At 43.8% G+C, this 20,483-nt stretch overlaps 1 protein-coding gene and 1 long non-coding RNA gene across 2 annotated transcripts in view; both read right to left on the bottom strand.

Annotated features, from left to right (window-relative positions):
* Positions 1-258: 258 nt before the first annotated feature.
* Positions 259-20,483, bottom strand: part of SLC1A4 (solute carrier family 1 member 4) — a 25,414-nt gene continuing 5,189 nt past the window's right edge. The window contains exons 2-8 of the mRNA XM_032352278.1: positions 15,212-15,254; positions 11,984-12,046; positions 10,492-10,658; positions 5,471-5,704; positions 3,709-3,903; positions 3,271-3,405; positions 259-1,428 (exon numbers count right to left, since the gene is read on the bottom strand). Coding sequence (XP_032208169.1) covers positions 1,194-1,428; positions 3,271-3,405; positions 3,709-3,903; positions 5,471-5,704; positions 10,492-10,658; positions 11,984-12,046; positions 15,212-15,254 — 1,072 coding nt within the window. The 3' untranslated portion in view covers positions 259-1,193. The remainder of the gene's footprint in view (positions 1,429-3,270; positions 3,406-3,708; positions 3,904-5,470; positions 5,705-10,491; positions 10,659-11,983; positions 12,047-15,211; positions 15,255-20,483) is intronic.
* LOC116595663 lies at positions 15,589-16,956 on the bottom strand. Its single transcript, XR_004287808.1, has 2 exons — positions 15,954-16,956; positions 15,589-15,738 (listed from the first exon to the last, which is right to left on the bottom strand). It is a non-coding gene; the product is annotated as an uncharacterized LOC116595663 (long non-coding RNA).

Here is a 20,483-nt window from a genome sequence, read left to right as displayed (position 1 = left end):
GTGAACGAACATTCTTGTGCTTTTCAGTCTCCCCGTCCCTGGCAACACTGGTCTTCTGGATAAAGCCCCCTCGCCTAGTTTCAGACCAAGTCGGCAGGTATCTGCAGGAATGGGGACATTTGGTTTCCAGTCTTAAACTTTTGATCTACTGGCAGGAAAAGAAACCCAGCCCACAGCAAATTAGCCAAAGCCAGGAGACCTGGGGACCTGGCAATGGGGCACCCCACCCCAGTTAGTAAGTGGGTTTATGTGTTTTCATTTTTGTTTTTGTTTTGCAAAGTGCAGCATTTTAGGGGGCTAGCTGAATTCTAAGAATGGATTAATGAGCCAGCAGGTCCTGAATATGAAGATCATGGAGGAAAAGTCCCCTCTTGGGCCTGGTTGGGGGATAAAGCTACAGTGTTGTCAGAGGCCAGGTCCTGGAAGCAGAAAACTTCCCTGGGGCTGGAATGAGATTGAGGATGACTGCGTGTATCTGTGTGTGTGTGTGTGTGTGTGTGTATCTGTCCTGACAGAGTGCTTCCCTTACCCTTGCTGGCTGCATCCCCCCTCCTTTCTCTGACCTCAGCATTTAAACTGTTTACTTAATGCTACTGACCAGAGACCCCCACAGTGCTAATGGGGTCTGTAGTATTTCCAGCTGAACAATGTGCTGAACCTCCAAGCCCACCAGTGACTCAGAATCAGCCACACCTCCAAGTTAGAAATCTCTCAATACCTCAGGTACCAGCTCAGTGAATTCCAGCCACAGGTAAGAATTTGGGAATTTTTCCAATCACTCTGGCTCTCGAGGCTGCATGACAGAGGACTGTAAAACCCCTAGTTTGCCCCGAAAGACCGCCAGGGCAGAGCTGCCTGCGCGCAGTGAAGGGCATCTGTGCGTTCTTCCAGGCCGTAACTACCCCGTCCCGGGGAGCCCAATCTGCCCCCAGCCTGCAGCTCCAGGACGGGTTTCCAAAGCACACACAGTTGCACCTGTACACGGATCAAGCCATATGGCAGAGCGCCCTGGTCTCCGGTAACCAGTTCCCGCTGGGAAGCGCGATGCCTGCACGGAAACATAATCCTCGAACCCTTGACCGGGCCAAAGCATTGCACGGGCCTAAAAGTTGGTGAGCAGGAGGCCCGCGCCCCCTGGCCGCCCTCACACGGCGGGGCGCCACCGCCGGCGGCCACGCCCGGGGCCAGCCCCCTCACAGAACCGACTCCTTGGATTCCAGCTCGGGGGCGCTGGCTGCGGGGCCGGCGGGGTTCTGGTGCGTCACCAGAGGCGACGTCTCCTCCTCCGATTTGCAGTTGGGGACAGCCTCCACCTTCACTTCGCTCAGCTCCTGCTCGCCTGGCTTCCCGGCCTTCTGATTGAGGTGGTGGAGAATGCCGGCGCCCAGCGCGTCCCCTTCCACGTTCACCACGGTGGTGGTGCGGTCCCTGCGGGGGAAGAAAAGGCAGGCCTTGCCGCCGCTGCTGCACAGCAGCCTGGGGCTCACTTTAAACTGTTTCGGTCAGTATTTCTCACTCTCAGGAAAGTAACAGACCCTGATTGTGGAAAACCTGGCGCAGTCACCCACCCACACTTCACAACTCGCAGTGAGTCCAGTAACTCCTTTCTATGGATGTCTTCTATGCGGAGGAGACACCATCTATGAGGGTCACGCACAGCTGGGACAGACAGTGTAGACTGGGTTTCAGACCCAACTTCTCTCCCGCTTAGCAGTATACTGTGGGAACACCCCTTCTTCTTCTCTCATCACTGCGTCTCTGCTGAATGTTCAACTTTGCCTGTATTCTATGGCAGTTGGCAAACACCATCTCATAGCATTGTCCTTTCCAGAAGCTTGTCTTCCCACAGGTTAGTCCAATAACCACCCTCTCTCCTGAGACTCAGAGCAAGTACCGTGCCCATTTGGCAGAAAGGGAGAAAAGTGTGAACTTGCCTGCCAGCACCAGAGAAGCTAAAGGCTGTGTAAGCAGAGGCTGTGGGGTGGTGGATGGTTCACGTGACTTCAGGTCTCTACTAGGCCATCTGCCTGGTGCCCTGTTGTCCCTGTTTTTGACTAACAGTCTCTTAGAGGCCTGCCTTCCTCAGACAGAAGCAGCTGACTCTAACACTCTGCTCCAGTCCTGTCCAACACACCAGCTCAGGGACCGAGTTCCCTCTAATGAGCTGTATAGACAATGCAGGTCTCCATTTCACCCTCCTTGTTCTGAAGGATTCTGAGAAGTCTTTTTTCACTAATGTTTACTGTATGCTCTACCACAAGCCTGGAACTCTTCCATGCACTGTGGATATGCTATCTTATTTCATCTCCAACCCAGCTCTGGTGTAGGTTCTATTATTATTCCCATTTGACAGGTGAACCAATCAAAGTCCAGAACAGTTCCTATCACACAACTAGTAAATGGTAAAGCTGGGATTTGAACCCAGGTACCTGGACTCCAGGGCTCATTTTCTTACTCATATGCTCTACTGTCCAACATTAGCACCTCAGGTGAAAAGTATTATTCATACCTAAAGAGGGTATCAAATGACTCAAGGAGTCCACACTCAGAATCAACACTCACTGTTCTATGCCTCTACAGGAGCCCTGGTGATGGTGGCCTGAATCACATCTCCTTTGTAACTCCTCCTCCCCTGAGCCCAATCCACTCACATCAACTGGGTTCATCTCCACTTCCCTTGATGAAATCACTCCTTGCATGTTTCAGGCCAAGGACAATCATTCCCAAAGGCTCACTCCTCCAATGGCTATGACTCTTATGCAGCCAACAATCTCCATTAGACCCTGGTCCCCGCCTTGGGCCTGCACTGGGGGCCCAGCCTGGGTCTTGGACTCCCATTTTCCTGGATGCTCCAACAAAGTTCTCAGTAATGACATTTTGTGGTCATTTATGGGCCGTTGACCCTTATACTGTTTAATTTTTCCTAAATTTTGTCTTGCTTGGGACACCTGTGTGGCTCAGTTGGTTAAGGGTCTGCCTTTGGCTCAGGTCATGATCCCAGTCCTGGGACCGAGCCTGTATCCGGCTCCCTGCTCAGTGGAGAGGCTGCTTCTCCCTCTGCCTACTGCTCCCTCTGCTTGTGTGTGTGCTCTCTCTTTTCTCTCTCTGACAAATAAATAAACAAAATTATAAAATTATGTCTTGCCAGCTCAACTCCTTCAGAAGGCATGTCTGAAGTGTCTCTTCTCCCAGACACAGCGGGATGCCAAGCTCCTGGGGAAGGTACCACAGACTTTCTTTTATTCACTGACCTTAGGACTTGCTACTTACACAATCCAGTCCACAGCCAGGATCAGAGAAAGGTCATGAGTGGGCAGGCCGATGGCCTCCAGGATAATGGCGATGGTGAGGACCCCTCCAGCTGGTACGCCTGCTGCCCCGACACTGGATGCTGTGGCTGTCACTCTACGGGATGGCACAGAAGACTAGCCATTAACACAGAGCATGGTGTGGGCCAAGAGAAATGCAAAATATGGCGGCTATGGCTTCGAAACCAAAAATCACACAACCCTAGATGCTGCCAGCTGAGCCCTTCAGAGATGATTCACTCTCTTCAAGTAATGAATTCATGCTGTCAGTTTCCAAATGGGACCTCCCCAAGTCATGGTGAGATTGGTATTGATGACTTGTTTCAAAGGAAATCGCACACACAATGAGAAACCCCTCAAGTTTTGACCCAGACCTAAGGATGAAGAATAATGAACTTACAGAATCGTGAAAATCTGTCCTGCCTTCAGCTCGATGTTGTTGAGCTGGGCAATAAACACCGCAGCCACACACTGGAAGATGGCTGCCCCGTCCATGTTCACAGTGGCCCCAATGGGGAGGATGAACCTGCTGATCCTCTTGTCCACACCGTTGTTTTCCTCAATGCACTTCATCATGGAGGGGAGGGTTGCTGAGCTGGAAAGGGAGAAATGGCCAACCGTGACAACAGTCCTTTCCAGCCCTGCTAAGAGAGTACTCAGCACAGACCCAGGAACAGAGCAGTTAGCATCATCCTAATGTCTGTTTTTTTTCCCTTGAAAAAAAAGAAAAATTGGAATTGTTTCAAAGCTTCTGTCATAGACACCTGGGTGGCTCAGATGGTTAAGCATCTGCCTTCAGCTCAGGTCATGATCCCAGGGTCCTGGTATTGAGTCCCGCATTGGGCTCCCTACTCAGCGGGGACGCTGCTTCTCCTTCTGCCTCCCTTTCTCTCTCTCATGAATAAATAAAATCTTTTTTGAAAAAAGTTTTCAGTCACAATGTGCAGTAATGTCAATTCCTGAAGTGTTCAAAATGGGACCCTCTAGATTTACCTGTTACGTTATTTACTTAGATACACCTGTTCCAAGTATTTCAAGAAACACCACATTGCCTCATGGTGCAAAATGTTCTCAAGACAACAAAGAACTGTTTATTCCATATGTGCACCTCCTCTCTTGAGTTGTTCCTCTCCCCGCCTCCCTCCCCACTGGAAGTAAAAGGCAAACTATGACTTTTTTTCCTTTTTGGCCAAGAAGTGGCAATGGCTGTGAGAGGCTGGAGAGGGACTGTGTTCCTGGATAACTGCAAGAATAAGTCCTACACTCTCCAGCCAGCCCCGTGGGAGGCTGCCACAGCTGAGAAGCAGATTTGTCTCTAAGCCACAGAAACTTACCTCTCTAATTCTTTTTACCACCCCAGCACAGCATCACAGAAATAGCCACTGAGGATGGGAGGGAACATGCAGTAGAGAAACAAAAACCAAATCTGTGAATGCAATGTGCTGCCATCCTTTAATAGTTTTCCTTCTTTCTTCCTTTCTTCCTCCCTTCCTTCCTTTTTTCCCTCCTTCGTTTCTTTCTTTCAGATTTTATTTATTATTTGAGACACACAGAGAGAGAGGACAAGTAGGGAGAGCGGCAGGCAGAGGGAGACGCAGGCTCCCTGCCGAGCAAGGAGCCTGATGCACGGCTCCATCCCAGGACCCTGGCATCGTGACCCTCGATGAAGGCAGATGCTTAACCAGTTAAGCCACCCAGGCACCCTTTTGAAAGTTTTCTTTAACACACCTGGAAAGCCCAATTTTTTGGAAGTATTTCCAGTAATGACAAAGTGCATCTTTTGTACTAAATTAGATAATCCCACAATACTGTGGACTCCCAGAGAGCTAAGCACCTGTTCCTCACCATGATACCTTGGTCTTATTTTGTGATTCATGCATTTAGAGGGAGAACTGGGCAGGCATCATTCTAGAAACTTCCCTGTAAGGAGTTCTGAGGTAAGCGATTGCCTTCTTCCACTCAGACAAAGGTCTTAGTAATTAGGGTGAGGACCCACAATTGGGTTAAACAATGATCTGACCTCTAAGGAGCAAGAAGGAAAAGGGAATGAGACGATCCCGCATTCTGGCAATCCCAGAAACCCACTTCCATAGAAATATGCGGCTGGACTCACCTGGTTTCACATCACTATGGCTCAGAGCAGCTGAGAGCACCCGACTCACCTGGAGCAGGTGGCAAACGCTGTTGCAAATGGTGTGAGGAGGCCCAGGAGGAACCTGAATGGGTTTTTTCGTGTGAAAACAAAATAAATAAGTGGAAGAACAATTCCTCCATGAATAAAATGGCCCAATATAGACGTGAAGATATATTTTCCAAGACTGGTCACCAGCACGATGATGTCCTTCATTTCCAAAATCTTGCTTCCAACCAGGAACATGATGCCCACAGGTACATACCTAGGGCATGAGCACAGGTACCTGTCAGTAAGAGTGATGTGATGATGGGCCCAGGAGATCCAGGCCCTTCCTGATACCCAGCACGGGGCCTTTCAACTAAGTGGTCTTCGTTTTCCCTAGGATGATTCTCAGGGTGCCTGGCTGGTTCAGTCAGGAGCGCACACAACTCCTATTCTCACGGCGGGGAGTTTGAGACCCAAATGGGGCATGGAGCCTACCTAAAAAAAAAAAAAAAAAAAAAAAAGGAAGATCTCTCTAGAATGATCCTGAGGAACTGAAAAGGATGGGCCCATTTTATAGGCTGTGAAACTGAGTAAAATTAACATGATAAATCACCATGGGTCATAGCATCAGGTCCAGAACCCAGATTTCTTTCCCCTTGGATATGTTATGCTCTTTAAAAAAAAAAAATTTTTTTTTAAAGATTTTATTTATCTATTTGACAAAGAGAGAGGGAGAGACCACAAGCAGGGGAAGAGGCAGGGGGAGAAGCAGACTCCTTGCTGAGCCTGATGTGAGGCTCGATCCCAGGACCCCAGGATCATAACCTGAGCCGAAGGCAGATGCTTAAACGACTAGAAATATTATGTTCTTAAGAGAGGAATGCTACCAACCACATGGGCTGCCAAGTGGAAAGCCGAGAAACTCAAGATCAAAGCCTCTGGGACTGAGAATTTGACTTTCAGCCTTGGTCAGTCTTGTTCTGAGAACTTAGAAACACAAAAGACTAACACCTATTTTGCAGAATTGCTGTGATACAGAATTGAGCCAAAGCTGGGACTTTTGTTAAGTTTTCAGTTCTTTGTGGTTTGGAAAACATGATTCCGTGGGAAAAAGTCATTAACAATGACCTTCAGGGAACACTCCTCGAATGTGAAGATTTTTTTAATGGTGAGACAGGAAGAAGAAAGGGAAGGAATGAACTATGCGAGCTACAAAACCCCGTAAGTCAGCTGTTTTGAATTTAATATAAATTTAGGAAAAAATTTTATAACCATTGACTTTATTTGTAAGTTTCAATCACATAGATAATAATATCACAAATTTGAGAGAGTTCAAAAGGACGAGTCAAGTGTCCCTTCCACATTTGCCTCCCAAGTACTTAGTTTCCTTCCCTAGAGATAGCCACTGTCACTGGTTTCCTGAATTTTCTTTACAGAGATATTCTAAGCAGTGTTATAATGTTAAATTTCATAGAGCCCATAAATGCATTCTCCTTTCAAAAAATTAAAATACAGGTTAGGCCCAAATCCTCTTTTGGCACTCATGTCAGACCACTCCTTAGATAACTACTCCCACCTGCTATGCATTTAGGTACATCTGTATGTATATAAATCTTTTTTTTTTTTATTTGTTTGTTAGAGAGAGAGAGAGATTGAGAGCGTGCGCAAGCACAGGCAGACAGAGTGGCAGGCTAGAGGCAGAGGGAGAAGCAGGCTCCCTGCCGAGCAAGGAGCCCAATGTGGGACTCGATCCCAGGACGCCGGGATCATGACCCAAGCCGAAGGCAGCCGCTTAACCAACTGAGCCACCCAGGCATCCCCGTATGTATATAAATCTATATATTTATTTTGAACCTCACATTATATCTCTGAGATCTTTTTATGTCAATACATGGAAATCTACCTCATTTTGTCTTTAAGTTGTGGCAAAACATGCATAACATAAAATTTATCATTTTAACCTTTTTTAAGTGTGCACTTTAGTGGTTTCAAGTACATTCATATGGCTGTAGAGCCATCACCAATATCCATCTATCCATGTCCTGTATGCTTCCATGTCCTATACTGAAACTACGTATTCACTAAACAATAACCTCTTGTGTCCCCAAGTGGTTCCTGGGATAACCCCCAGTGGTTCCACAATAACCCCACTTGCGTCCCAGTGGTTCCTGGGAACCACTGTTCTATTTTCTGTGTCCATGAATTTGACTATTCCAGGTACCTCTTGTAAATGGAATCATACAATATTTGCCCTTTTGTGACTAGCTTATTTCACATAGCATCATGTCTTCAAGGTTCATTCATGTCAGAATTCCATTCTTTCTTAAGGCCGAATCATATTTCATTGTATGTATATATCACGTTTTTCTGACCCTTTATCGATGGACATCTGGGTTGTTTCCACCTTTACCTTTTTCTTTTTAAATATTAGCCTCAAAACTGAAATACTGTACATCATCTTGCCATTGTTCTGCTGATGAACCTCTAGACTGTTCCCAGGTTTGCATTACAAACAATGTTGCAAGCAGTCTCTTTGTGCCTACCTTGCTGTGTTCTCTAGGTAGAGATACCAAGAAGTGAATTGGTGAGTTATGGTGTGTGTATATTTTAAATTTTAGTAGATTTCAACAAATTGTTCTCTAAAGTAGCTCTTCGAATTCATAGTCCCACCAGCTGTCCAAGAGAATAATCTTTTCCCTGCACCACTGCTTCTGATTCAGGGATGACTTTGCCCATGGGACATTTGGCAGTATCTGGAGATATTTTTGGTTGTCACAGCTTTGGGGAAGGGGTCACTAGCATTTAGTGGATGGAGACCAGGGATGCTTCTAGACATCCCAACCTTTGCTCAAAACTATCCTCACTCTTATTAATGCCTGATAAGACCAAACTTCTCATTTTCCTAATCCTAGTAAGTTGGGCATCTCTTAAAATGTTTATTGGTTTCCTCTTCTATGAATTGCCTGCTCACATACTTTGTCTAATAGTATATTCAGTCTTTTTCCTTTTTCAACAACCAGAACTCCTTGCATTAGTGCTTCTCAGATGATCTTTGGTGTATTTTTATCCAGCTGATCATGGGTCAATATTCTTATAAAAGACAACAGAAATAAAATATTAGAAAAGTGGTCAGGTGCTTAGATGTTGCAGCAATATGAAATTGCTACAGAAGCTTGTAAATGCTTACTCTTAATTTCCCTATAAATCTCATTGCAGACAGATAAATAGTTTGTGAACTGGTAGCAGTCCTCCAGGAATTGATGCTTTCAGATATGTGTGTGTACATATATACATTATATGTAAATATATATAATTTTTTTTCAGTAATTGTCCTCTTTTGTTCAATGTATCTTTTGTAGGCAAACATTTTGTATTCTGATGTAGTCAGATTTAGCAGCTTTTTATGGCTTTTACTTTTTGCATTCATTTAGGAAGAGTTTCCATACCCCTATGTTTTCTTCTAATAATTTAGGACACTCCCCTCTTCCCTTCTTCCTTCCTCCTTGGATAGTTTAATGTGTGAGTTGGCACCCTGAGTTTTATTGGTACAACCATGTTCATTCATTTATAAATAGTCTATAGTTGCTTTCATCCTATAATGGCAGGGTTAGTAGTTGTGTCAGAGACCACATGGTCTGTCAAGTTTGCTGAGCCTGTATTTAAGCCATTGAGGCATTATTTCTGAGGCATTATTCCTGTCCTGTGAGCAAGACAGGCAGGTGCTTTGACATTTTAGTGGGTAATGAGCAAAGGAAAGAAAGCAGAAAGAGCTGCTATTGGAGATCCCTCTCAAACCTGGTTGAGATCCTTTAACCAGGTAAGTCATTTTACACCCCAATTCTGTGTGACATATACTTGGCTGGGCAACAGATCTCCAAGGGGAGTCAGACACACAGCAGGGTCTGTCTGACCAAACACATGGTTATGTAACTAGTATATCAATTTGAAGGAATGACTATAAATTGGTTTTCAGATTGAAAACAAATGTCTTAACATAGGAACATCATTTTCTTGCATAATTTCCCTTAATCCAAACGTTGGGAGGATTTTAGACTAAAAAAAAAAAATAAGACAGGAAAAGAACCTGACATGTGATGAAAACACTTTTTCCTTTCTGAAAAATATTTTTCTGTTCAGAACAACAACAGTTATATGAACAGTCATGTTTGCAAATGATGGAGTCAGACTCTGGAATTTTTGGTTGAGGAAGATAAACACCACCACCAGTGGGGGCTCTGGACTTGGCCTCCCACTCAATTCCAAACTTTACTACCAAATTCCAGGCTTCTCTCCTGAGATAGTTAAGGGTTGCCAATAAGGAAAATGTTTCATGTACGAAAGGATACTCTACGTTTCTGGACAATATACAAGAAGGAGCTAAAATGCACAGCAGTTTGGCCCAAGTAAAACAGCAAGGTAAAACTTTTAAGGGATGGGCACTGGAATTGGTAGGCTTTTTGATTAGTCTCTTTGAGACCTCTGGTCAAATTTTTACTTGTTAGCCAGAAATCAATCCATTGGTTTTTATTAAACAACTGTGCTTTTATTGATGTTCCATAAAGAAATATTTATGTAAAAGGAGACCATTCCAAGTTTATGTATGCATGGAGTGAAAATGAATTTGTCTTCCATGCTGTGAAATATTATAGGAAGGGGCCCCTTTGAAGCTTGAAGTTGACTGTTTTAAGATAAATAAACCTTATTTTATGCAGCAGGTAGCATACTTACTGAGTTCATTGCCCTACAAGATGATCTGGGCATCCTATATGATATGGATAATGGTGGAACCTCATAACTAAATCGATTACCAGGGATAGAACCATAACGGGTCACTGTAGGTGCTGAAGAAGGGACTGGTAATGATGGCACATTCCTGATTCTCTGAGGGCCTGGACAAGAGGAAGAACTGTCTCCACCTCTACCACCCCCTGTATCAAGTCCGGCCCATGATGCATCAACCACAGGCTGGGTGGCCCCACAGGGCTGACCTAAGATAACAGACTTGGGCTCTTTTCTGGATGGCAAGAGAGAGGAGAGGGAGAGTAGCAGGCAGGCCAAACTTACCACATAATCCATGACACCAGCACCATCGTCGCCTCGTTGAAGGCATTAAAGAAACGGATGAGCTCTTCTCCTTCAGAGCCAAGTTTCTTTAGGGCCACTCCTAACACCAGTGCAAAGAGGACCAATCCTAAAATGTTCATCCCTTCGATCTCGGTGCCAATGGGGATCTATAGGATCGCAGGGGACAGAGGGTCTAAGTTTACAGCGGATGAGTGAGAATTCAAGTAGAGGTTAGACAGTAACTTCAAACGGTAACTTTTATTTTATCAGGTAGCATTTTAAAGGCAGGACTTGAATTCAAGACCCTGAGATCAAGACTTGAGCTGAGGCCAAGAGTTGGATGCTTCACCGGCTGAGCCACCCAGACGCCCCCAAAGGGTTGCTTTTAAAAGAAAAGCTGGCTAATATAATGTTGTATGTCAACTACACTGCAGTAATAACTATAAAAAAATAAATTAAAAAGAATTAAAGAGCTGGTTGGTGAAAAGTTCTTTCACATCGAGATTGTAACTGTGCCTCCCAAATGTCAATAAATCTTTTGTGGCTAGACTGTTACGGTGGTCTCCTACCTGAAAAATTTCACAAAAGGTTCTCAGGATATTCTTTCCTGAGTCACTGACTTAAAATAAAATATATAGATATACTATATTCCTTACTTTTTTTCCACAATGCTCAATCTCACTACTATAAGCATGTATTGGAAACATTTTATTCCATCAAAGTACATGAAATTCTGAACAGGAAACATACATCAGCATGGTAAAAAGAGAAAGAGCATTTTTTACCATAGATCTGAGTTCTAGTCCCAGCTCTGGGACTAGATAACTTCTCTGACCTTGCAAGATGAAGCGAATTGGACTAATTAGTAGCTTTCGACTTTTTTTTTTTTTTTTTTTTTAAAGTACAACTTCTCCTCAAAGAAAGGCTGGTAAAGCGCAGAGCCCCTCAGCCCTGAGAAGCTGTGTGGGGTGGGGAAGGGGCAAAGTACTTTCTTCTTCCCATGACAGCTCTGTAGCAGGACCAAATAATCCTTGAGGTCCCTTGTCCCTTCCAGCTCTATCGTGAAGGCTGGGATCTCACCCAGTGTCCAGCCATTAATAGCTACTCAAAAAATATGTGTGAGTGAATGATGGCTATAGTGAGTTAAGCCTCTGAGACAAGTTCCATGTGTAGAGATGGGTTAAATCACCTATTTGTTACATTTCAGGACAGCAGAAGGGGTGTTATAAAATATTTTTTGAAGAAAGGGACATCAGTTCCAATTTGACGAAATGGATCTGCTGAAGATTCCAATGCTGCCGATGTTGGCCTTTGGCCACATTGCTAAGTAACCTAAGGAGCAAACCTAATCTATGTTTTCCAGATAGTTCCTTCAAACCCCAGAGTTTTCAGCCCTGCTGAGAAGAAGATGCATCATGTATGCTCCCTCAATTAAAAAGCATTATTTGCTTTGTAAGTTATTTGCCACAAGTGATCTTATAAAGAGCTTTACCTTCTCACGGGTTATATTTCCAGAGCTGGTATTGTGGGTCACCTCTCTATAATCAGTTGCATACTGGGAACAAGAGGAAGAAGAAGACATTGTCAGTTCATAGGTAAAGGCCGACCAGAGAAACTGAGAAAGGACTGTTGGACCTCTTGCTATTCTTATTCACTCTGAGTGTTCTAGGAATTCCTCACTTGGTTGGCCTGACAAGGGCCTCTAAGAACTACACAAAAGTTACTTAAGACTAAGGCAGCATACACCCCAAGAGGCCTCTGAGTTATCTAGGGACTCATACCATTAGGGACAATGGTTTGGAGGAGAAGGTCTGCACAATTTCATGCTGATAGTTTGAGATTTCTACTATTTGACTTTTGGTATTAATTTCATAATGTTCCACTCTGTTCCAGAACTTATTTGAGCCTGAATGCTTTTCAGCACCTACTTTTTTTTTTTTTTTTTTAAGATATATCTATTTGAGAGACAGAGAGTAAGAGTATGAGCTAGGGTAGGGGTAGGGGCCAAGGGAGAGGGAGAAGCAGACTCCCCTCTGAACAGGGAGCCTAATGCAGGGTGATCCCAGGACCCCATTATCATGATCTAAGTCAAACACAGACACTTAACCTACTGAGCCACCCAGGTTCCCCTCAGCATCTACTTCTGATCTTTCTAATCTGCTTGGTTCCCACTCTCCAAAGCAAAGGATATGAGACAAGATGGTGTCTTCTGGTTAAGTCTTGTGGAAGACTCACTTATCAGAAGTGAAATGACTTTCCAAACTTGGGTCCTACAATCGACCTCACATACTTTTTTTTTTTTTAAGATTTTTATTTGTTTATTTGACAGATCAGAAGTAGTCAGAGAGGCAGGCAGAGAGAGAGAGAGGAGGAAGCAGGCTCCCCGCTGAGCAGAGAGCCCGATGCGGGGCTCAATCCCAGGACCCTGAGACCATGACCTGAGCCGAAGGCAGAGGCTTTAACCCACTGAGCCACCTAGACGCCCCCTCACATACTTTTGCACAAGGCACTCAGGGGTCTACCTATGGCAGAATACACAACTGAATGGAGTCTCTTAGAAAGTGCCTTTCCGGGGCGCCTGGGTGGCTCAGTGGGTTAAGCCGCTGCCTTCGGCTCAGGTCATGATCTCGGGGTCCTGGGATCGAGTCCCGCATCGGGCTCTCTGCTCAGCAGGGAGCCTGCTTCCTTCTCTCTCTCTCTGCCTGCCTCTCAGTGTACTTGTAATTTCTCTCTGTCAAATAAATAAATAAAATCTTAACAAAAAAAATTAAAAAAAAAAAAAAAAGAAAGTGCCTTTCCTGACCTGTTCTAAGGACACCTGGTTCCGGACTGTTAAGAGGAGCCCATTACGGGGTACTGCTTTGTGCCTGCCTTTGATGCGGTCTGATCTCTCTCACCTTTGATTTATCAGGCTTTCAGACAAGCAGAGGTGTTCAGCTGTCCTGTGATTACCAGTGACGGGAAACAAAACGCACCCCATGCCTTCTGTGACAGGCACTGAAAACCTCATAAACCTTTTATTTTTTTTTTCCTACCTTACATTATATATATAAGCCACAACTGTGCATATATGCAGATTTTTAAAAAATTGATTATTTATTTATTTATTTGAGAGAGAGCGAGCCCAAGCGGTGGGGAGGGGGCAGAGGGAGAGAGTGAAGCAAACTCTCTGCTGTGCAGGGAGCCTGATGCTGGGCTCTATCCCAGGTCTCCAGGATCATGACATGAGCAGAAGGCAGCCACTCAACCAACTGAGCCTCCCACACACCCAGCAGAATTTTTTTTTTATTATTTTTTATTTATTTATTTTTAAAGATTTTATTTATTTCACAGAGAGAGAGATCACAAGTAGGCAGGCAGAGAGAGAGAGAGGAGGAAGCAGTCTCCCTGCTGAGCAGAGAGCCCCATGCGGGGCTTGATCCCAGGACCCTGGGATCATGACCTGAGCCGAGGGCAGAGGCTTTAACCCACTGAGCCACCCAGGTGCCCCCTTTTTTTTTTTTTAAAGAGAGAGATTGAGGGAGAGGCTGTAAACAGAAACAGAGGAGTCTGCTTGGAAAAGGCAATGAGATTAGTCCACCTAATCTAGACCTTTATTCTCCTTCTGCTTATAAAGCATGGCTAGGGCACGTTACTCGCAGTCTTGCCAAAATTAAGTAAAACTAGAAACAACTTGAATGTCTATCAATAAGGGACAGACAGAATAAAATTATGATATGCTCACACAGTGGAACAGGGCCATTAACATTATGCAGAAGGGTATTTACCAACATGAAAAAATGTTTATAATATGCTGCCTTAAAAAAGAGGTGAAAAACAATGTGTAGTATGTGTACATACCAACAGATATGTAATACAGTTGTTGTTATTTTTAACACGTGTGTGTGTGCACATGTAGAGAAAAAATGTATCTGAAGGATGTGTACCAAAATGTTAATGGGTATCTCTAGGCTGTGATTATGAGTGATTTTTTAATTTTTCCATGTTTTTGCACTTTATTTTTTATTTATTAATTTTTTAAAAGATTATTTATTTCTTTGACAGACAGAGATCACAAGTAGGCAGAGAGGCAGTCAGAGAGGAAGGGAAGCCGGCTCCCTGCTGAGCAAAGAGTCTGACCTGGGATCATAACCTGAGCCAAAGGCAGAGGCTTTAACCCACTGAGCCACCCAAGCACCCTTATTTTTTATTTTTTACATATGCATATATTACCTCTATAATCAGAAAAAAGATAAAAGTGTATTTTTCAAACATTATAAAATATTTAAGAGACCCCAAAATGTGATTTAAGAGTATTTCTCAGGTGATATGAAAAATGGTGGAACCAGTGGGATATTTTAGAAAACTTTCTTGTTTGTTTTTGTTGTTATTTCACTTTGTTTTTTACTCCAGGGTCCACGCTATAAAAATTTAGGCCCAGGTTACCAAGGGTTTTTTTGTTTTGTTTTGTTTTTTTAAGATTTTATTTATTTATTTGACAGAGACTACAAGTAGGCAGAGAGGCAGAGAGAGAGGAGGAAGCAGGCTCTCCGAGGAGCAGAGAGCCTGATGCGGGACTCTATCCCAGAGACCTTAACCCACTGAGCCACCCAGGTGCCCCAGGTTACCAAGTTTTGTTAACAATACTACCCCTCTCTGACCCACCTTAAATAACCCCATAGTATCATTTATACACCACCCCTATAAGTTTCCTATTTTTTTGCAAAGCATCAAGCCTTACCGTACGGAAAGCGGCAACCACAAGGTTTGAGGGAAACAGGTTTCTGTTAGAAAAAAAAGCACTTTGTCAGTGTTCTTAAAATTCAGTGTTCAAAGTGTCCACTTTCAGATACCCATTCCCGACAGCCCAACACACAGTGTTTCCTCTCCCTCTCCCTCCAGCAGTTACTGTGGTCTCCGCTTGATCCAAGAACCCAGTCATGCCTTGGCTGCTGGGTCACAATACTCAGAGCGCACCAATTTTTACCCTTATCTCCACTGTGGTTCTCTAGGAAAACTGCATCACTTTCCTATCCCCTAGAAGTTAAGCCCTACTGCAGTGGTTTTCAACGGGAGTGGTACTGCCCACTGGTGGAATCCAAGGGAGTGCTTTCATTGTTGAAATAATTGGGGGGCATTCCTGCCATTGGGGGAGAGTTATAGGGGGTGGTGCCAGGTCCCAGCCACTCATTCTACTGAGTGTGGCCTTCACACATCCCAAATGTCCCATATGACATACTTGTAGATGAAAACCTTATTTATAAAGACCTCGGCCTTGGGGCGCCTGGGTGGCTCAGTGGGTTAAGCCGCTGCCTTCGGCTCAGGTCATGATCTCAGGGTCCTGGGATCGAGTCCCGCATCGGGCTCTCTGCTCAGCGGGGAGCCTGCTTCCCTCTCTCTCTCTCTGCCTGCCTCTCCGACTACTTGTGATTTCTCTCTGTCAAATAAATAAATAAATAAAAATCTTTAAAAAAAATAAAGACCTCGGCCTAAACTCATTTCAAAATGAGGTTTTGTTTGTTTTTTTGGTACAATTTGAACACACACTTAATTTTCTAGGAATGTAATTACTGTGTAAAACATAGAATGAGTTTTTACTTTGTATTATTCAGAATGTTTCTAAAAATTGCTCATCCTCCTGGAAAATCACATCACCAATGGCTAACTGTAGGATCTGGGTACCTTAATTAATTACACACACCAGTATCAAGCAACAGCCTGCATTTACAGCTGTCTCATTAATGGTGACTTTAAATTCAGAAGCAAGTGCCTAACCACTTCATTTTAGGATCTCTACATATGGAAACACGTTATTTTTATTATAAGTTAACTCTCTTTTTATCCTTCTGTTGAGTCACATTGATGCTCTGAAATTGAAATGCCCTGAAATTCTATTTATGGATTTCATTTCAGGATGAAGGATTTTATAAAATATTTGTTGTAAAAGGCGGGCAATAGGACGAGTCAACTTAAGCTAGATTTTGAAGCCAAAATCTTTTCATGTGAACAGTCTGCTGAGGACCTCCTTTGCAGGCTCTATGCAGGATGCCGGTCTTGATACATAACAAAATCCCAGTGACGACCCATTTGTAAAACACTGAATCATTTACAATTTGTGCCAAACACACCCATTAATACTTATTTCTCTGGCTGAGTTGTTTACCTAGCACTGGAATCTCCAGGCAACCATTTGCAGTGTCTTTGGTTTCGGAGGTAGGCAGGTCTGACTGCAACCCAGGTTGGCAAGCAATCTAAAATGACTCCTGGTAGTCACACTTTGTACAATACCCTCCCCTTGAGAGTGGGTGGGGCCTATGACTTTCATCTAGCCAACAGAATACAGCATGCGGATGGGATGTCATTTTCATGATTAGGTTACATAAAATTGGGGTTTATTTTTTGCTGTTAGACTTTCTTTATTGCAACTCAGTATTTTTTTTAAGATTTTTTTATTTGTTTATTTGACAGACAGAAATCACAAGTAGACAGAGAGACAGGCAGAGAGAGAGAGGGAGAAGCAGGCTCCCTGTCCAGCAGAGAGCCCGATGTGGGGCTCGATCCCAGGACCCTGGGATCATGACCTGAGTGGAAGGCAGAGGCTTTAACCCACTGAGCCACCCAGGCACCCGCAACTCATTCTTTATTAAAACTCATTGACCTGTACATCTAAAATGGGTGCGTTTTACAATATTTAAATCGGATCTCATATCTGCTTAAAAGGCTAAAAAGTGAGATACAGTGCTAACCGCAAAGAGTTTACAACCAAAAAAACACATACTTTCAAAGGGATGACTGCACTTTCTATAGCTCAGCTCTCAGGTATTAGTCCCTGGGAAGGCACGACCTGGGGGCCATGAGATATGTAGCAACCATAAAATCATCCTCCTTTCCCCCGGTCCCTCTGGTTGTCACAGAGCAGGCGCAGTCCCTCCTGCCCATACTAAGGGCAAGGAGCTGAGGCTATAGAGTAAAGCAAAAACATTTCTCTGCACTCTTCACAAATAACGTCCTTGGTGTTGTATCTAAAAAGTCATTACCGTACTGAAGGTCATTTAGGTTTTCTATGTTTTCTTCCAGGAGTTTTAGAGTTTTGCGTTTTACATATACGTCTGTGACCCATTTTGAGTCAATTTTTGTGAAAGGTGTAAGGTCTGTGTCTAGGGGTCAGATTCCAGCTATTCCAGCCCAATTTGTTGAGAAGATTATCTTCGTGCCATTGTATTGCCTCTACTTCTTTGTTAAAGATCAGCTGACTGTATTTACACAGGCTCTCTGTTCCGTTCCATTGATCTATTTGACTGTTCGTTCCCCAACACCACACTGTCTTGATTACTATTGTTTTATGGTAAGTCTTATATAGTCGGGTAGTGTCAGCCGTCTGGTTTTGATCTCCTCTCTGCAAGCTTCTTACCCCTCTTTCCTTTGGCTCTTAAACACAGATACTGCTATGAAGGAACTCTAGCTTCCTTACTCCCGAGCTCTCCTGCATTCAGGGATCAGGGGTTTGTCATGCAGGTAGGTTTGCCCCTCACAGCTCTGTCTTTAGGCTCACATTCACAGAATAACTCTGTGTGCTTTCAAAATAAGAAACATTTGAGCTGGAGATTTCAGAGGTGGTCAAGATCGACACCCTCATTTAACACACGGAGACACCAAGAACCCGGAGACATTAAGCTGGCTTACATCTCCCATTCATGCTCCATACCTAGACTAACATCATCCAGTATGGTAGTCATTGGTTGTTGGACACTTGAAATATGGCTGGTGCTGTGGAGGATCTGAATTATTTTATTTTATTTACATGTAAACGAGTAAACACTTGTGGCTGTGTCTATCCTACTGGACAGTGCAGATCTAGAGTTTTGAGATCCAGAGTCTGGGAGGAAGGACCAAATGGTCTTTCCATGCTTCACATTTACACAGTACCCGATTTCACTGGGTGTTAGAGGGCTTCAAATCGCTGAGCTCTTCAACTTACTCAAATTCTCAAATATTTCCTTTTTCTTATTGGATCCCTAGAAATTTTCCTAAGTTACATAATACCAGATCTACACTGGACCAGTTTCTCTAACATCAGTGGGCTGTGAAAGCAATTTACTAGTTAAAGCCATTATTTTATAAAATATGTAATACATTAGACAGAATTGAAAAAACCTGCATGTATCACATTTAAAATGCTGTTTTGGCACTTGCTTCATGTTGCGTATGGGGGAAGGCTCGGGAGGGGGTAGATGTGTACTGAAGCCATAAATTTAAAGTACATTTCTTAGAGTAGGTCTAAGTCAAAAACATCTGCAAAAATATCAAGTCCACACTAAATCCAGAGTCCACGTCAGAACAAATTAGGAAAGAATGAATGGACAAGCCTTTCCAGTGCTAGAAGAACCTTTGGGTACATTACTTAAACCGAAAACCTGGTAGGAGAGGAGGCTGAACTCCTGTTAGTGGTGGTGAATGTGCACGCAGCTCACACAATGAAAAACTTCAAAAATGTTCCTTCTTTATACATCTGGTACTGTTTGCTCTTCTGATCCTATTTGTCAAGAGTGGTATGCATTTCCCTGTCCTATAGGAGAAGAATGGAAAACAATTTACTGTTGCTTAGGTATATTTTTTTGTTCCAGAAATATTTCCTTTTATTTAAGTTCAAAAATTCTTTACTGAATTTATGAAAATTTCAAAGACTGTTCAGAACAGGATATAGCACGGTATGTACACCTGCTAAACATTTATTATCCTTAGTGTTTATTGTTACAGAGTCGGTTAACAGGGACATGCCCCTTCAGATCTTGGTACCCCCCACAAGGCTGGGAGCAGAGGAAGGGCTGGGGGGAGTGGGCTCACACTCTGGTGACAGTGGGGGGGGCAGGAGAGTGATCTATCCTCTTTTTGAGGCCCATCTCCAGTTTTAGATTCCAGCTGGAAAGGTTAATGCCAGGCCCCTGGCGTGGGGGCCTTTTCGGGAAGTAAGATTGAAAACAGTTTTAATTCTTTTAACAAGTGGCCTGGGGCTATCCCTGAGGGGCAGGAACACTTGACAGTATCAGCAGGACACTCCAATATTAATTCACTTAATCTTTGTAACAAATGCAGGTAGTAGATACTATTATTAGTCTCATTTTACAGATAAGAAAATTGAGGAAAAGAGAGGCTTAAAGACTTGTCCACACAGCTGGTAAGTGATAGAGCTGGATTCAAAATCAGGTAATTGATCCCAATGTCTGCTTTTAATCACACACACCCCCCAACGCCCACACGCCCCCTCACTGGGTGTATGCTCTTTTCAGTCTCAGAACTATTCAGGTAGTCTCCTGGGTGGTGGAAGGAAAGGTGTCAAGGTAAAACCTTTTATTATTTTTTTAAAATAACACGCTGCCACTTTTTCCCTTTGGTGACTAATTAGGCTGAGAAATCTCCATTAATTTGGATCCGTGTTAGATTTGCTAAGAATCTTCCTCTTGCCTATAGAAGAGAGACATAGGCATAGGCCAAACAGCCTCCCATGGCCAACAGTTAAAAGAAATTATTCACTATTCACTCTCTTGACTGCAACCTAGGGGCTAAGATTAGAGCTCAGTCTCTGATAGGTTTCTTTGAAGCTATTAAAGAAATGTGTTCTTTGCAAGTTGAGAGGCATCATATTCACACCAGTCCTTGACCAGGAAAGTCAGTCCCTCACGCCTCCCTCTGTGAAGGGAAAGGCTCAGAGCACTGTTCAGTGTTGAAAAAATGAGCACAAGAATTAAACAATAAAGCCTAGAAAACTGGGCAACGGGCAAAATCTCACTTATGTCTACCAGGCACAAGGCTGTGCCCTGCTACACTTTTGCAAAAGGCAGTGGCCTCTGGGAGGGAGACAAACCATAAGAGTCTCTTAATTTCAATAAATAAACTGAGGGTTGCTGGGGGGTCGAGGGGGAGAGATGGGGTGGCTGGGTTATGGACTTTGGGGAGGGGATGTGCTACGGTTAGTGCTGTGAATTGTGTAACACTGATGAATCACAGACCTGTAC

Source organism: Mustela erminea, chromosome 7, assembly GCF_009829155.1.
Source record: "Mustela erminea isolate mMusErm1 chromosome 7, mMusErm1.Pri, whole genome shotgun sequence".
Classification (NCBI taxonomy): Eukaryota; Metazoa; Chordata; class Mammalia; order Carnivora; family Mustelidae; genus Mustela; species Mustela erminea.
This window is presented reverse-complemented; position numbering and strand designations above follow the sequence as displayed.